General features: G+C 35.1%; 1 protein-coding gene across 3 annotated transcripts; it reads left to right on the forward strand.

Annotated features, from left to right (window-relative positions):
- The first annotated feature begins 11,030 nt into the window (after nucleotides 1-11,030).
- On the forward strand, nucleotides 11,031-16,947 carry LOC127871085 (uncharacterized). Of its 3 annotated transcripts, none has more exons than XM_052413743.1 (4): nucleotides 11,031-11,188; nucleotides 12,291-13,073; nucleotides 14,603-15,796; nucleotides 15,977-16,947. In XM_052413743.1, exons 2-4 carry the CDS (start codon nucleotides 12,326-12,328, stop codon nucleotides 16,165-16,167), a joined length of 2,133 nt encoding a protein of 710 aa, XP_052269703.1. In that variant the 5' UTR covers nucleotides 11,031-11,188; nucleotides 12,291-12,325; the 3' UTR covers nucleotides 16,168-16,947. The 3 variants fall into 3 exon arrangements, with proteins under 3 accessions (XP_052269703.1, XP_052269701.1, XP_052269702.1); XM_052413741.1 differs by lacking the exon at nucleotides 11,031-11,188 and adding an exon at nucleotides 11,200-11,284; XM_052413742.1 differs by lacking the exon at nucleotides 11,031-11,188 and adding an exon at nucleotides 11,200-11,284 and having other exon boundaries at nucleotides 14,603-15,790.
- Nucleotides 16,948-19,037: the final 2,090 nt, after the last annotated feature.

Raw genomic sequence — 19,037 nt, forward strand, 5'->3', positions numbered from 1 at the left:
TACCAGTATAATTTAGAACAACTCCTAAATAGTTAAAATCATTAACAACTTCTATTGGCTGGCTATTGTAGGTCCACTTCTCTGAGGTCAGTAATTCACCTCGCTTACGAAAAACCATAATTTTGGTCTTATTTATGTTAACCTGCAATCCCCAATATTGCAGTAAGTGTACAAATGGTCTAAATGGTTTTGAATTTCTGTTGGATTTTTACCTATAATAGTATCAAACCAGTATTTAGTTATATCTATATAAAGACGTGATAACATATACATAAAACATCTTCATTTTAACACAGGCGTCGTTAAACCTGATGATATAATGCACATCGAGTGTTATGGTTTGTCTGTGGAACCTGTTCGAAAATATCTGAAGGTAAATGGGTTCGTTTTATGCCTATTTAAATTAGGTACAAATTAACAATCATTGTGTTTTGCTGAAATTATGTGCGTTATTTACAAATGTTATAATTTGTTGATAATACGCTTTTTTCAGTAGGGTAAAAAGTGTGTTCACATATTGAATAAATATGTAGGAAAACACGTCACGTGATTTTTTATTAGGTGTTCTTTATTTATTTATTCCAGATTTGTTATTCTAAATAAAAGAACTGTGAAGACAATTTTTTAACCATACACCACGTTAAAATGCAATTAAAACGGTGGTAAATAAAATGCTAATAGGCAACATAAAAACAACTGCTGGTGTTTGTCTTTTGGATTAATAATGTTTCTCTCAATTATTGATTCTCATATAGGGCCTAAATAAAAATTTATTTGTACCCATTTATTCGACCGACCATAATTGAAGTAATTTTCGGTACCGACAGCAGATCTCCTTGTATTGGTATTATATACTTTTCAAACATATTTTCTAAATTTGACAATTGTCACAAAATTAACTTTTATGCATAAAAATATATATGCTACAACGAGATTTGGTAGATTTATTTCACAGAACGTCTTAGAAAACAGGGACATAACTTGTGTATAGTTAAAAAAGGTTTAGGAAAAACATGTTGCCACCGTACCTTTCCTTTTTGTTGGAGATGTTAATGGACAATAACGTAATTGTGTTTTTCGTCATGGACGGTTATCAAACACACGAAAACATTACTTTAAGCTTCTAAGAAAAACGAGATTTGTTATTTGGTCTGTATGAGTAAACGTAATGTTATAATATATAAAACAAGCCAAAACTTTCAATTCGGTTCCAGGAAGAACATCGACCCGAAAAAAAACCAGTAAACACCACACAAGAAATCAGACTATCTGCTCAACCACTGTATGAACATGTTGTTGACGATATCAATTTAAGACATTCGCTCATATCGGTGTCTGACGATAAAAAACTGAATCAACAATTTAAGCAATATAATACACAAAATAACGTTACCATTACATAAACTGAGAATGAATATGTTGACGCATCCGATTATGAAGAAATTGAAGCAAATCGGCACCACATGGAATGCTTATCCATAACAGATGCAACAATATGTTCCTTTACTACCGACGAAACCTCTGACCATGTTGACGAAAATGTCCATCTTATGCATTATCAACATGAAGTACATGTTAACGAAGCTTTGAAGCATTGTTATCCTGGAACAATGATCGAAAAAGAACAGAAACTTTCTACAGAGTTAAAATGTGTTTTAGGTGAATTTGTGTTTGAAAGAACAACGCTTGTTATTCTTAAATCTGATATTTGTGATGTAGAGGTCGATGCGCTTGTGTGTCCCGAATATCAAGAGGTCAAATTTCAAGGGTTTGTGCCAAATAGCATTCGATGTCAATTTGGTATTGAACAAAAGGCGATAGAATAAAAGGTCTTTAAAAAGGGAGGATAGCAACATCGCGTTGTCCTGTAGGTCCGAACAGGTTTGCGTTTGTGTACCACGTTAAGGCATCAATGTTTGAATGTGGCCCATACCCACTCTCTATTACATCCGAAAAGAATCTTGAACAGAATGTGGAGAAAGTGTTTGATAAACTACATCGTCTGAAGCGAAAGATCAAGGCCATAGTATTCCCGCTAATCGGTACCAGTAAGTTGTCTTGCTTGCTAATTCAGTAAGAAAATAAATGCATATGTTGTTTTCTTTAAATAATGTCTTCAATTGCTAATACATCGTCTGCTTTAATCATTTCTTGTATTGTGTTGCTCGAGATTTGATTTGATACCATATAGGTCATATGTTAGTCTCTTATCAGATTGGACAACGGGTTGTATTATGCGAACCATGTCACCAACACAGAATGATACAACTGTATACTTAACTGTATTTTTGAAATGTGTTTTATTTTGTTTTTCTTTTAATGTGCATTTTTAATTTCATGTTAAAAACTTGCATCTTTTTAGTCGATGTCTCTGACAAAGATCTGGTGAAATCACTGTGCAGTCATTTCATAAATGTGATGTTCAGATGTTGCGACAAACGGTGTGGCCCAGACAAACTGGAGGTACAGATTGTTAACCACTGTCCTACAATCACAGAATGGCTTCAAGAATCTCTTTTCAAAACAGCTTACGGTTAGTACCTATTATTCTGTAATCAAATGACCATGTTCAAAATGGAAAATTAAATTTTTCTTAATTAAACCGCTATTAAAATTAACAAACTGCCACACACTGTCGGCATCGTGTGTTTGCTTGTCGAATGTTGTTTAAACTAGAATGTGCAATGAATAGAATGGAATGAGCAGCTACGTGTTTTCGTTTGCCACTTACATGTTGACCCGAAATTGCATAAGCAAAAGCGTCGGAATCCTAACCACATGCGCTGTTGCGATGGCCCCTCTATTTTTATAACTATCCCTCCCGCATTTTTTATCGGCGGTTACTGCGATAAAATAACATAAAACTATATTATTATCAACGCCGTCAAACAGTATGCACTATCAAAGATGAACTTAAAGGTGTGTGACTGCCAAGGTCGTTAGACAGTATTCACACACACCCAGAAGCAACTGAGTACACTTAAAAGATTGTGAGGTCCGTCCGTCCGTCCATGCTCTAGTCTGCATTATGTGAGGAGAATGACTGAACTGCTACCAACAAACGTTATGACGGATTATAAAATTAAACTAACAGGCAAAGTTCCTTTCGACATAAAATTGTGTACGTGCGATGTTATATATCGTCATACGTTGAAAATGGAAAACAGTTATGCTTTTTTTTTTAAACTTGATATTTCTGAAACAATACTGTTGTTACTATATACTTTATTAGCAACACCATATATCTCTGAAACTACAATATTTATATGTGTTTATTGAATTATGTTTATTCTTTATGTTCTTGATTATCGTAAATCTTCCATGTCAAGTTAAATGTATTGCTTTCCATGTCTCAAAACAGACGTCTTTTGTGAAATATGTTCAATCAAATTTAATTAAGCCATGTTTCGCACGGTTAACCTAGGGCTCCTAGTTGGAATGCTGAAAAGGTTGGGAAGCAGTATTTGACTCTATGTTGTTTTTTCTCAACAGACTCGTCACCTCGAACATTGAAGTATATGTCGATCGAGGAAGATTTGTACTGGGTCGACTATGAGACGTATCAGTACGGAAATAAGCCTTGGAGCATATCTCTCGAAAAACCAGTGATCGATTTGGACTATGAGACGTATCAGTGTGGCTATGTGTCTTTTAACAATATCTCCGCCAGACCAGTTACGTTACCGACGAGACACGGGGTGTCGTTTCCAATTACAAGTAGTATTATTGTTTTCATTACAAACCACAAGATAAAACAATGTGTATGTAAAATTGTTATCTGGTTCCCTACAAACTTTGTTAAACAAATACTCTTATGGTTAATATATTCGACGCCTCAGGGTTAAATTCTTCATTTCTACAAATTACTTATAGCGGTATTGTGGCGTATTCGTCATTATTGCGACACGCTATAGTTGTTATTATTTACTTATTTGGGTCAAACGTTATTTGCGCTACATGCGTGCCAGCAGCTGATTAACGTATTTATGCCTAGTGGACTCTCCCATCCTTCTAAATTCCATCAATTTACTTCCAAAAGTAGGGATGTCTAGTATAATTATTTCTATATTTAGAATATTTCTTACAGAAATTCGTTTAAGCCAACAGCGCAGACCCAGATGAGACGCCGCATGATGCGGCGTCTCATCTGGGTCTACGCTGTTTGCCAAGGCATTTTTTTCTAGACGCTAGGCTTAAATGGGTAAATTTAACATTATTTAGCAGTCTTGAATGTCGTTCATCTTCAATCCCAAGTTACATGTTTTGCTTTCAATGCCCAGAACAAAGCGTTTGAAGGAAGTTATTGAAGCGAGCCATGCTTCTCATGGTTAACCGTGAGCTCCAAGAACAATCCTTAGAAACATTTGAACGCTTATTAGACGGTTGGGCAGCATTTTTGATATAATCTTGTTTTTTTCTCCACAGGCTCGTCAGCCGAAACGATTTTTAAGTCTCCTTCGAAAAGCAATAATGATCTCTTCTCTGAAGACGACGATGATGATCCGTACGACAAGATGCCTGAGAACGAGACTCTCGCCGAATCTGAGTCTGACACATTACCGACGAGACACGGGACGTCGTTTTCGTTGGGCATTTCAGTATTATCAAGTGCGTGTGTGTTAAGGTGTTTTATTAATCCCAATCATATCAGAAGTTTAATGACACATTCAGGCTTTCAAGAGCGTAATATGTAGACATAACAGTATTTGTTCTAATTTATATTATTAGAAAACGTATGTATTTATTTGAACATAGCTCAATTATTTTCACGCATGTAAATATCGTTCAAGATATTACGTATATTTATTTTATTCTATGCAACATTCTTATACGTTTATATATATTTCTTTGAAAATTACCAAACTATTATAATTCATCATTATTTTGAAGTTGTGCTTGCCATCGTAAAATTCTATGTATAAGTACCTGTGGATTAAAAGAACTTGGCTCATTGCAAAAGTTGGGCCATTAACACTACTTTTTTCCCCTCAAATATGGCTCAATCGTTCGTTGTCGGCTTTCGTACTACTTAGAAGCACCCGGCTGCTCCTTAGTACACAACAATCCAACCCGAACACGGTTCATACGATTTTGGGCACCCGGTTGTACTCCAGGATACTTTAAGAACATTTCTTTAACCCGGGCAATTAGTACTCTAGTTTAGACTTCCCGGTGTTTCTTTAGCCGAAAATGACCATTCGAGCACACGTATGTGTTATAACAACATATGCCATTTTGCTATCTGCTGTCACATCAAACAAAATAGTTTCTACTTCACAACGACCGCCGGTCACCAAGAGCACGTCCATAAGCGCTCACAGACCGTCTCCAAGCGGCAGCCACAGGTATTGCCGGGCTCGTCATACCAAGACACGCAAATAGTGACGGTTGCAAGTGGCCGGTGGTCGGTAAGCGTGTCCGAGCCCTCCTTCATTCCGAACTACATTAACGACACGGTAACGCCATTCGACACAAAAGTAGTCCATTGTCAGTGCGTGGTGTAGAGAAATTAATTTCTTATACATAGATATACTGGTTGTTCTTCGTATGGCGTGCCGATTTCGTCACAGTTAAACTTCGTAAAAAGAACTGTTGCTTCTAACACATTTAGATCAATTTTATGTGAGATATTCCACTTTCCACATTGAGAATTTCATTTTGAACAAAATAATGCATACTTATGATCTGGTTGTAAGGCATGTTTAATTAACTCAATTTTTATATTCCGATAATAACAATCAACATTTTTATTTGAAATTATTTATTTACAATTATGTGTGTTTATAGGCCGCAGGTACAGATTGATAAAAATCATTATTGAAATAATTTTCAATTGTCATACGATGAAGCAGCTTTCGTTTGATTCTGAAATATAGGTAATTGTTCACAATATATATATATATATATATATATATATATAAAATAAAAATTCAATATATTCGGCCATGAAACAGACTTTCAGCTTTTAATGACCATTTGTGATTTTACAGGATTTTAATCCAGAAGACTACACTCTGGACAGCAAGGACAAGGCTTTTGCAGCCAGGTGACCTTGAGACGTTCGTTTACGTTTAATATTGAAATTCCAAATATATTTGAAATCTTTACTTTTCACGAAAACACACTTAACATTTGTAAGCAAGTTTATGTTTGGTTGTCTATTCTTTAATTTTATTCAGTGCATTTACGTTTTTGGTAAGATTGATTAAAGTGTTCTTCTTAAAAGGCATAATGTTTTCCAAATTAACTTATCGGGTGTTAAGCAGCAACTTTATTAATATAATGAATAACAGTATTATCATAATAAACGAATACGTTGTTTTCACGTTATATATAGAGAGCATCTAATTGTATGGCAGGGTATTATTGTATTTTCAGCTTACTTAAAGGTAAACCCGATGGCACCTTTCTAATACGGCAGGGAAATAGCACCCCTCATGTAAGTTTCATTTTGTTTCTCTGAAACTGAATGTTCTATATAGTAAATCAGTAATGTTAACTTTCAAACCAATCGAATACTGGGTGCAGGATCACGTGACTTTTTGGGGTTCCACTTTTTAACTTTAATGGATTTAAACACAAAGTTAAGTGGTGCTCTATTTCAAATAACCATTTAAAACAAGTTTTCTTAAGCAATTTCAACTAGTGCATAAAGGACATATTTTGGCTGCTTATGGCAATATGAAATACATAAGAATTACTTAATTTAATAAGCATGTGATCTTGTTCAAAAATTCCATGTTTACTGCTTTTATTTTACATGGTTATGTTTCATGCAACGTGAAAATTTGTCATCGATATCAGACGTAATCAATGATTTATTCTTAAACCTTAAGATATCGGCACAGACTGTCTTTTATGCACTATAGATTTTTGCAAATGTATTTCAATAACTTGAGATATTTGCAAAAATAAAGTTCTTAACGTTGTGATTACATTCTGTTCAGCCCGTGTGTAAAATCCTGAAAACCCAATTGATACTGCACCCTGAATGTATAACGAGTAGTTTCAATCTTTTTTACAAGCTTTGTTTTATACGAATGTAAACGTATTTCATCCACTTTCAAGACACGATGTCCGTCACTTTTCGATGTTGGTGTAAATACACCATTTACATAAAATAATAACGCTACGCAACAGAATGTTTGCATGCCAAATTTGCTTAAATGTAAATAAGATAGAGACAAAGCATATTATTAGGGTAAGATCCTGTTAAGACCACAATTCCATTTAAACGGAAAGTGATGTCCCTGACAAGCTTTAGCGGACTGAAGAGATAACCCTGAGACGTCACTTTTTGCATATGCAATAATTATTCTTTTCTCATAAGCGCGGTTAATATTTATAAAGAAGGCTCGTGACGCAATACTACCATACTTAATACACGCACTTGTGTGAAGTTCAATATGAAAACAACGACTAATAGTAAATCGACAATCATTTGCAATAAACGCCTTTCCTTACAGGTCAGTAGTTTAAGGTTGCAACCCGATTGAATACACAGAGACAAACTTCTAATACTGGGTATATGTATTTTCCTTTTTCAACGCATTTGTGTTATACACACAAGTGTAATACTGGTTTATGTTTTTTCCTTTTTCAAGGTATGTGTGTTATTCACTTCACGTCCTTCAATGCTAAAAAAGCTTTAAAAAGGTACCAATAACATGGCGCCATTAAATGACCCATATACTTACCACCAATGTGATTTTTTCCCCAGGTATTATGCGTGGTTGTAGACGGAAACGTCAAGCAATTCCAAGTTTTCCAAGAGGTACGACTATTTAATTATATTTCATCGAAACCGTAGACGCCTATTAGCTATACAGATTTTAATCAATAAACCTAGCATAAACCTAACTTAGTCATTCGCTTCTTTCGCAATCATATCGTGAATAGCGTTTAACGTAATGGGTTCTATCCACCTTTCTCATATTTCATTATTGAATTTACATATGGTGATCTATTGTGCATTTATGTTTTTCTTTTCTGAAACTAGTTTTGATGAAGATATTTTTCATGTTATTTCAATCAGAAAGCCTTCCGTCAATGTTGAAACTTTTCACTCAATCAAAATCAAGCGATTGTCTTAAAATGGTATTTCTGAATTAAATGATAACACTGTTGCATTGGTCGATTAATTATCACGTGATACGTGATATTCCAGCTTTCTGGATATGTTACCTTGAACAAAGGCATATATTCCCATCATCTGGACAAGTTGATGTTGATTTACAACCACAATAATCTACACAACGAAGAATACCCAGTGAAGTTGTCGAAAAAATATATATAATGCGCGTTGATGACGTTTATGACGATAATAACGCATAAGCGGTTGTAGCATTGTTTCATCGGAAAGATCGTGATAATAAGTTAAGTTTGTGAATATTTTTGTCTTTTTATCTGTATTTGCTATGGTTAAACCTAACACATTTTTATTGCAATTACTTACAGTTGGTGGTATCTATTTAGTATTGCACTTAAATTTGGATTGGATTGCTATGATTTAAACTTTTAATCTATACGTTTGCTTTGTTATATACTTATTATAAAATTTGTGATTATTTTTTAGCTAAATATAAGGTTGAGTGCTCCGATAACAGGGTTAATCATTCAATGCTTTCGATGGGCCGTTTCAAGATGGTGATCGCTGCTTCATACGTTATGTTTATTTTTGTTTGTTTTGTGTATTACACTACATCTGAACTGCCATGTGTCACTTAATTGAAATAAAAGCATAGAATATGAATACATTATTTATCGGCGTAATGGGCAAACTTATATATTAACCTAAATTAGTTTTTCGATAATTTATGCAGCGGAAACATTTAACGCAAATTTTCAGAACGTTTGAAATTAAGATAATGATATAATACTACAAGTGTTTGACATACACTAATTACTGGCGGGGATGTTTCTCTACGATCTACATCAACGCACTTGTTTTTGTAATAAGCGGTAAAATAACATGTATAAATATATGATACATGAATGGTGACAATTATGCGATCTTGTTTATATTATGTTATGCAACACAACGAAACAAATAGTGTACAAACACACGTAAGTAAACCCAAAATTACACCATTACACCCAATCTAAACCCACGCCGACGAGTTCCGACATCCCATAACATTTCTTGACTCTTATATCAACAAAATGTACATTCCAATAATTTATATCACAGTTTACACAAGTAAATACATACTTTGACAATTTTAAAATGATGCAGTCCGCTTTGACATGAAGGCCAACATGTGGATGACCAATCTGATCTTATCCCATATAGACAAGGCAAGTGACCTGAAGCCTCTCAACCATACACTCTCTGTCTTCTCGTCGGTAAGGTATGCAAGGGATCTAAAGCCTTTCAAGCATGAACACAATGTCCTATTCCTAGTAAATCATTAATGGGCCGTGAAACTTCCCAACTATGCATACACAGTTCTCTTATTGGTAATGTATGAAAAAGATGTAGTCACCCAAGCGCACGCACACACTGTGTTTTCCTTTATAAATTATGCTAAGCAGGTGAAGCTATCAAGCTGCATACACACAATCCTCTTACCTTATTAACTAAGACCAGGAAAGTGAATCTCACCTTGGTATATATTACCAAGAACGCAAAGCTTCCCCAAAAAACTCACACAACACTCTCCTTGGTTAGTCAGGTTTAAAGCCTGTCAGTCAATAACATGCACACAATGTCATCTCCTTGGTTAGCCAGGCAAGAACTTTGAAGCCTCCGAATCGCATGCACAAAATGTCATTTTTTTACAGATAAAGCCTCCAATCTCATGCATACAATGTCCTCTGTTTGGTCAATCAGGCATGGGCTTTTAAGCTTTCAAATCACATGCACGCAATGCCCTCTTTATAGTCAGTCAGACCTGGGAAGATCAGCCTTCAAACCTCATGCATACGATGTCCTCTGAATGGTCAATCTGGCATAGGCTTTGCAGCCTCCCAATCGCATGCACACAATGTCCTCCTTTTGATTAATCCATCAAGGGACTTTAAGCCTTCCAACCACATGCACACAATCATCTTTTCTTGGCGTATAAGGTCAGGGACTTGAAGCCTTCCAACTGCATTTACACAAATTCTTGGTAAGTCAGACCTTGGACTGTAAGCCCTTCCCCTTTTTCACATGCACACACTGAACTTAAATCGGCTAGTTAGGCAAGGGGCGTGAACCATCTAATACACGCACAGATTGTCCTCTACTAGGTTAATCAGGCCAGAAAAGCGAAGCCTTCTAATCAAGCATACTATGTTCTCTCTTTGGTATGTCACCCTGGGGTAGGACATTTCTGAGAAAGAAATTGTATAGGACAAAGTGAAATCTTAACTTGTAATAAATATAATCGATAGTAAAGGGATAATTTCGTATGTTGTTTAATTTGAGTTATCCAATGCTTTATGTTTGAAACTATGTTCCGTACAAAACTTTTATTAAACACGCAAATTTACAAACATTTATATAAAATGACACCTGAAAAACAGCAGTGCACTGTCGATTGCAACTGGCAAATTTAGATTTTTGGGTTTAAGGTTTAAAGGTGTATATTCGCAAGGTTATGGAATGTTTACTGTGCTATTTAGAGCGCTTGATAAACCTACCATCCTAATTTAATTAGCGTTTTGTAAGCATTTGTCCTTCTTTTACTGTCGATGCTTTGTCGCATTTACGATGCGTTTCTCAGGATAATCATGAATGCAGAGCAATAGCCGGCAAGGTCGGTTCGACGTTGAATAAGTTTAGACGGTATGGTTGATAATGAACGTGGACATTCATGTTGCTGCATATTTATGTCTTATAAGCATGATATGATCATCACATTTTTATTATTATTGTTGAACACTTAGATTGCATGCACGATAGAGTTTCTAAACATATTGTTTAAAGTTATTATGCTATGTGAACACTACCGCCTCGTCTTGTGTCAATATGCATATCTTTTTCCATCTGGCACACACTTTTTGAATCTAACATATTGATATTCTGGAAAATCATAGCTATCCAATCTTCTAAATGTCAGCTGTGTTTATAGTAGGTACTGCTTTACTTAAATCAAACCCAAAAAATAGTAAATTTTATGTGAAAACTTTCGTATTTGTCAGCTTGTTCTCAATTATTACACAGGGTTTACATTTTAAATCGCACGGACAAGGATGTTGTAAGGTAAGGCATAGTATAAACATAGTAAATTAATCCAGTGATATAAGGCTCAGATAAGGCTGTGATTTGTCAGAGGCGGATATTTTACAATGGCTGAAGGTAATCAGTTTCGTTAGTTACAGTATATGTTTAAACAAGATTCAAAAGTTTTGAAATTTATGTTGTACATCATTTGTCAAGCGTGTTTCAAATTTTGAAACATCGAGTACTTTGTTTTTATAAATGACATATATTTTAAAGATTATACCACCGCTCCTTGTAAGTATGATTATTTGTTTTGCTAGCATAAGAACTGAGTTGAATTTTGACATTTTAATTACGTGTTTTTTCTCCAATATGTGTGGATTTGCTGATTTCAATAGAACTAAATATGCGGATATAAATTCTTATCCATATTATGTGTGTTCAATTATAACTGATAAACCTGTAGAACTATAAACATTAGTGATGGACGATTTTGTATCGGTATTCCCATGTTACTATTTATAATTCAGTTCTCATTTAACCTTGCGTGTGGTTTATTTTTAAAACTAGGGTATTGCGTTCTTCATATGGCCCAATAAAATGCTATTACGTAAAGGTGTAAATACTTTTGGCTTCTTAATCTTTCTAAGATACAAGTTTCGTGCATGATAATATATATGTACACAATAACATACGTTCGAGCCGGGCCTGACGTCTTAAATTTGCCTGTGCCGTTATAGTCGCCTTTGGGCCTTTGATTATGGCCAATAATATACAGCTGGCACAGCTTTGCCGTTTTTAATCGTTTATAATTTTATAATACACAAATGTAATATACTGTTTTGATCTTATATTGAACTTAAGCATAAAACCAGCATTGCCTACGGGTATGGTGAATTCACTAAACAATGCAATGTGCTCTCATGTTACGTAATTTTTTTGACTAAACAAACATGTTTAAGCTAGACTCCGCGGATTTTCCGTTTCCGGAGAGGTTGTTTTGACAGTAAAAAAGTACTTTTTTCGATCAGCATCAACAAATTCAAATCATAGTTCAGAATGTGTGTTTGTCGTGATTGGTTACTTCAATATCTAAGTCATATTATATGTAAATTCAATTTAATGTACAATTTACTTTCAGTAATCGACGATCTATTTTCGTCGAATGTTGATGAGATGAATGTAAAATATTTCGAATTCCTAGCCAAAGACAAAAGCATAAAAAACTGGGTATATGATATTTCAACAAAGACCATTAAGGCAAGCCCCAAAGACAGCTTCGAGCTCGAAGTATGTAAAGAGGTCATAGCCATTTTCGAGCGGCGCAAGTCTAAAGAAATAACAAGTTCATGGCTGCTTTCAGCTGTTCGCAAATTGTTTGGTAATAGGAAATGCAAATCTCAATTCGAGTATGCGCATCCAGTGTTCACGGAAAATTATGTTGCCAACTCTATGTGCACATTGTTTGCATCGAATAGCGATGACTTGGAAAGGTTATTGGACAGGTTAAAACTCTTTTGGTCTCCAGATATAATATCACCAAAGTTCCGCTTTACACCTAGTCGGGAGCTTTACGTTTGTATTGGTGACATTGTGGATTTTGATGAAGAAGGCACCGGAATTGTAAACCCAGTAGTTATTCACAGCACTGGTAAAGTGCAAGGAAAGGGACACGTTTTTGAGAGACTGAAAGAAGCGGGTGGGGACGAATACATCGCAGAATTAAATTATGCTGTCGCTCGAGATGGTTCTCAATGTGTGACTACAAAAGGAGGGGGATTAAAGTCATTAATGATACACCCAACACGAAAAGTAATAAATGACCGTACGAAGAAAGATTCCTTCATTGCCAATATGATGGACTGTTTTCGGGCGGCTCAAGATGGAAATTTACGCAAGCTGATTTTACCACTTGTTTACCCAGGTATGGTGTTTAAGACGTTTTCTTTGACGCTTAAAATTTACGAACTGTTATGTAATTGTTTAAAGTACATGAACGTTTTCATCTGGCAATTTATACATATATATAGAAAGGCATAAATTGTCTGATACTGACACGGACAGTAATATATTATAGGAACACTTCAGAGGTCCCCGGAAATAATGCATTTTAATAGATGAGGATCATGGGTACTTATGTAAAGAGTCGCTCAATAGTCAAATGTCGAAATTGCTGTCCTGCTAGCGCAGTGGTTGGTATACCGGCTAGCGCAGTGGTTGGTATACCGGCTAGCGCAGTGGTTGGTATACTCGCTTTTCACCAAGGTGACCCGGGTTCGATTCCCGTTCCCGGCAGCATGTGAGTTTGGTTGGTGGTCATCATACTGGACAGGTGGGGTTTCCTCCGGGTATTCCGGCCCCGCCCCCCCCCCCACACAAAACAATACAAATATATGCCACTAACAACGAAAAAACTTGGAATTGCAGCTATAATTTAAACTTCATCCCAACTTTCGCGAGTCTAGTAAGTAGGATTGCTGGGGTAAACTTCGGTACCAAACATAATGTAGTCTCTCACTCGGAAAGGATCTCATAGACTAGGAAATACACAGACAATCCAAAAGTCGGGATTTTCATGCAAAGTTTAATTATCATTTGTGGAAAACTTTCACAAAGTATTAACTCAGTCATGCATGTGTTTGCATTTCAACAACTTTCTTTAAAATAACAACAGATGTAGTTTAGAGAACGATTGAGAGATGGTCAGTCACCGATTCTAAAAAGTGAAGTTTTACTTATAATTCAAATTAATAAAATGTGAATTTAAGCCAACGCATGAAATAAACTACAATAATTATTCTTCAGAAAATTGACACTTTATTAAAGGATATTTGATATTCTAACTTCTTATTAATCGGCTTCACATTTGCGTGTAGATAGAGTGAAAACCTATATCCTGTAAATTGAAACCACTAAGAAAAATTAACTGCTTACTAGAGGAATTACTCATGTTTGGGGTTGCCGCCCAACACCGCCACTCATATTAATCAGCAAACGCATTGAAGCTACATTTTTCATAATCATTCCTTGTTATTACGTGGAAACTACGAACATTATAATTAAATTAATACAGTATCGAATAATCATAGTTGTTTGGAAATTAAATTGTTATTTCTTATAAACGCTTTCAAGGTAGTCCAAAAGCTTACATGAACAATTTATTTTTATAGAAAATCTTATATTTATGTAAATATGTTGGTATTCGATGAACAACGCATTCATTAGAACCACACACTTTAAAAACCTATCGTGTAATTTTGATTGTACTCTGCTATAAAAACAACTACAACAAATGGGGCGAATCCGAGCAATTATTTTCCCTTCGTTCTTCTGAGAAAACATTCTATGTCATTATCATTAAACATAAAAAATAAATTATATTAAATTATATTAAATAATAAAGTAAATGTAATGCTTTTAAATGCACACCTGTATTGTGTTTGTATTTTTAAGGATCCGGTAGAGTAACCCTTGAAGAATGTGCTTTCTTTTATGCTTGTGCAATCTATGAATTTTGGAGAGAAAGTCACGATAGTTTACTAGGACCGGAAACAATTTACTTTGTCGAGCATGACAGGAAGAAAGCAGAATCTCTCGTGAATATGTTCAAGGTTTTGTTTCCAACATTTTTCACACATCATATGGTCATTCCAAAAGAATATGAACACGTTGTGGCCTCACATACTTACGTTAATCAGCCACCGGTATTTCGGGAACGTGTGAGCGATGCGTATGAGACAGTTGAAAATGAGGAGATCGAATATAAAAATGTCGACAATATCAATGCAGTTCCAGGAAGACGATCGAAAACCATAACAACAGACGCAAACAAATCTTGTGAGCGCATTTCAGCTGATTATGTGTATGAAAATATTAATTCAAGCAGAGAATGCGATATCGAAGCAAAACCAACACACTCGCTTAAATTGGTATCGGATGTAGTTCAAATTCCACACGAGGATTTGGAGCCATGTGATGCTTCTGACGACGACTTCATTCAAGACACTTTGAACAAGCGTAAGGAAACCATGAATAGATCTTATTCTGTTGGAGCCAATCGGAGTAAAATGTCCATTAAAGAACCACAAAGTGTTACCTTCACTGACGGCGACCCATATCATGTTTATGACAATTTTCATACAAAGCAGTATCCAACGAAAGGACTTGTAAGCAAATCTGTGCTGACATGTCAACCTGATGGAATAATAAATCAAGCGCTGACAAATACTAAAGTGTCCACAAAAAAGTCACCTGTATTTGGTTTTGATAAAAGTAGAACACTTTTAGCTATATACACAGCTGATATTCGTGAAGCTGAGGTCGATGTGATTGTTTGTCCTGAATATCAAGATGTTGAATTTCAAGGGTTTGTGCCAAATGGCATTAGATGTAAATTTGGTATTGCACAAAAGGCGATAGAAGAAAAGGTCTTTAAAAAAGGGAGGATAGCAATATCGCGTTGTTCGGTAGGCCCGAAAAGGTTTGCGTATGTGTACCACGTTAAGGCATATTTGTTTGAATGTGGACCTTACCCAATCTCTACAACATCCGAAAAGAATCTTGAACAGACTGTGGATAAAGTGTTTGATGAACTGCATCGTCAGAAGCGAAAAATCAAGACCATAGCCTTCCCGTTAATCGGTACCAGTACGTTATCTATATGTATTTGTTCTTCGCAATTAGCAGACTTAATTTACAATGACATATATCTTTACGTCATGTTTGTACTTTTTTGTCAAATCTTGATTTGTAAAATGTTTTTTTTTAAGAATTGCATTACGGAGAAGTTTCATTTAATTGGCATGTGTTATGTTTTTATATTTCAAGTCGATGTTGCTGACAAAGATTTGGTTAAATCACTGTGCAGTCATTTCGTAAAGATGGTGTTCAAGTGTTGTGATAAACGGTGCGGCCGAGACGAACTGGAGGTACAGATTGTGAACCATTGTGCAACAATCACAGAATGGCTTCAGGAGTCTCTGCACAAACACATTAATGGTGATTATATCTACAGTTAACGGAACATTTGTTTGCAGTTGTTAAACATACTTGGGTGATGAATATTGCTCTATATAAAAACAGCCTTCACATTGAATGATAGACGAAAATGCATAGATTTGATGCTATATTTTGAAAACTTATGTTTGTAAAGTGATTTTAATTGAATAAAAAGGGAATGGGAAGCTATGTGCTATTGTTTACCACTGACATTATGTAATGTTAAATTATAATTGTTATGTTGTTAAAAAAAATGAAAGTTCGCAGCGTCACAACAGGTAATGTTATTAGTTGATGTTTTTAAAATGTATGTGTACACATTTTTATTGTTTTTTTTATAGGTGTAAACGCTTATATAGACATTCACATGTTTTGCAATAGGCGTTATTGTATGAATGCATTTATGTTGGAATGTTTATTATATTAATATTGATATAGAAATTCCAATTAAAGGTTGATTCACTTGATTACAATTGCGGATATTGAGTGATGTTGTACGAATAAAAATTGTGCATATTCTTTTCAAACGTGTGTGCGATGAAGTTTATATACTTTTACTAACACGAAGTATTGTTTCGCGAGATTTTGTTTACACACTGTCATTATACATATACTTTAATTTTAAACAGAACTTGGGTCAGACCGCGCGCAAAAAATGAGTGTGAAATACATAATTTAATACAATAAAATATAAGTGTGTGTCATACATCTGTCTTCGGAATATTGGTCAAAATAAACAATATTTGATCTACAGTTTGTATCTGAAGAATAACAAATAAAATGTATTGTACAAAATTGTTTTTATTCGTTGTTGTGCTAATCAAAAGTAATGAAATCTTTATGTTTACATACAATACATAATCACATAAAATATAATTCAAATTTGATGTCATCGCATTGAAATGGTCAATGCATACGTGAATATTAATGTGACACAATTGCATGTTTCAGTACAAAGTTGTTCTACTTTTTTGTTTATTCATTTATTCTTTTCATGGCTGCGTTCAGCTGTTCGAACATTTTGTTTGGTCATAGGAAATGCAAATCTCAATTCGAGTATGCGCATCCAGTATTCACGGAAAAGCATGTTGCTAAATCTATTCGCACATTGCTTGCATCGAATAGCGATGACTTGGAAAGGTTATAGGACAAGTTAAAATGTTTATGGTATCCAGATATAATATCACCAAAGTTCCGCATTACACCTCATCGGGAGCTTTACGTTTGTACTGGTGACATTGTGGATTTTGATGAAGAAAGTACCGGTATTGTAAACCCAGTAATTATTCATAGCATCGGTCAATTGCAAGGAAAGAGACACGTTTTGAGAGACAGAAAGAAACGGGCGGGGACGATTACATCGCAGAATTAAATGATTCTGTCGCTCGAAATGGTTCTCATTGTGTGACTACAAAAAGAGAAGAGTTAAAGTCATTAATGATACACCCAACACGAAAAGAAATGAATGACCGTACGAAGAAAGATTCCTTCATTGCCAAATTGACGGACACATTTCTGGCGACTTAAGATGCTAATTTTTGGGGTACTGCCCCTCCCACAACGCCCGTTTATATACCGTTATTCGCCCTGTTGCTACATTCATCATTCTGATTTAATTTTTTTGCTAGAAATATATCCCAATCTGAGAAGAAATAAATATGGCGAACAAAAAGAAACCAGTCATGCATAGCAACGTCGACTCATGCGGAAAACGTGATTTACAAAATGAATTTTCGAAACCGCTTAAGTTGAAACTACCAAAATAATAAGTAATTTGTTATTGTCTTTAACCGAGTGGTAAGAAAATTTAAAATTCATGGTTTTATCTACGCTATGAAGACGACCATAACGCCCTGTTTAAACAGTTATTTTTAAACAAAACTTATATTATACAAATATGTTTTGTATTTGACAAACAAAAGGTTGTCTTGAACCAAACATTTTCATAAAACTAAAGTGTAATCGGAATTAAGAATTTTCGTGGCTACACAACACAACAAACAATTGGACGCATCCGAACAATTATTTTTTGTCTCGTGCTAACATTATGACATAATCATGTTTTATAAAAATCAATTTACAAAAGTAGATGTAACGCTTTTCTATGTTTATTCGTTCTGTTTTTGTTTATTCTTGTTGGTTCTGGTGGAGTCACACTTAAATAAATCGTACTTTTATGCTCGTTCAATCTATGAATTCTGGGCGGAATATCGAGTTTTCTAGGACCGAAATGCATTTATTTTGTCGAGCATGACATGGAGAAAACTGAATCCTTATTTACGTTAAGTACTGTTTCCAACATTATCAACAGATCTTATTGTCATTCCAAAAGAGTTTGGTCGCATGATGGCAGCACACACGTACGGAAATCAGCCACGGGCACTTTATGCGTATGAGACAATTGAACTACGCGAAGATGTGGAGATGGAAAACATAAAGAAAAGGGAATTCCAGGAAAACGATCGACATGGATGACAAAAGACGACAGCAACTAAGATAAGCGCATGTCAGCTCAGCCAGTATATGAACATATTAATTCGGGCTGCGTATGCGATATTGATATAGGACAAGAACAAGCTTTCAAATTGGTTCCGGGAATAAGGAATTGAAGTCAGGTGATGCATCGGCGTACAATGTCATTCAAAACACTGCGAATGAATATGATAAGAACATGCATGGATCATATTCTTTTAACGCATAAGATTATGAAGACATGAAAGCTAATTTGAACGAAATGGATATTAAAGAGGTCACAACGGTTACATTTATTTGCATTTGATAACAGTTAAACAGTTTTTGCTATAATAAAATCTGATATTCGTGAATCTGATGTCGATGTTATTGCTTGTCCCAAATCTAGATGTTGAATTTCAAGGCTTTGTTCCGAATG

This window comes from Dreissena polymorpha, chromosome 3 (assembly GCF_020536995.1).
Source record: "Dreissena polymorpha isolate Duluth1 chromosome 3, UMN_Dpol_1.0, whole genome shotgun sequence".
Lineage (NCBI taxonomy): Eukaryota > Metazoa > Mollusca > Bivalvia > Myida > Dreissenidae > Dreissena > Dreissena polymorpha.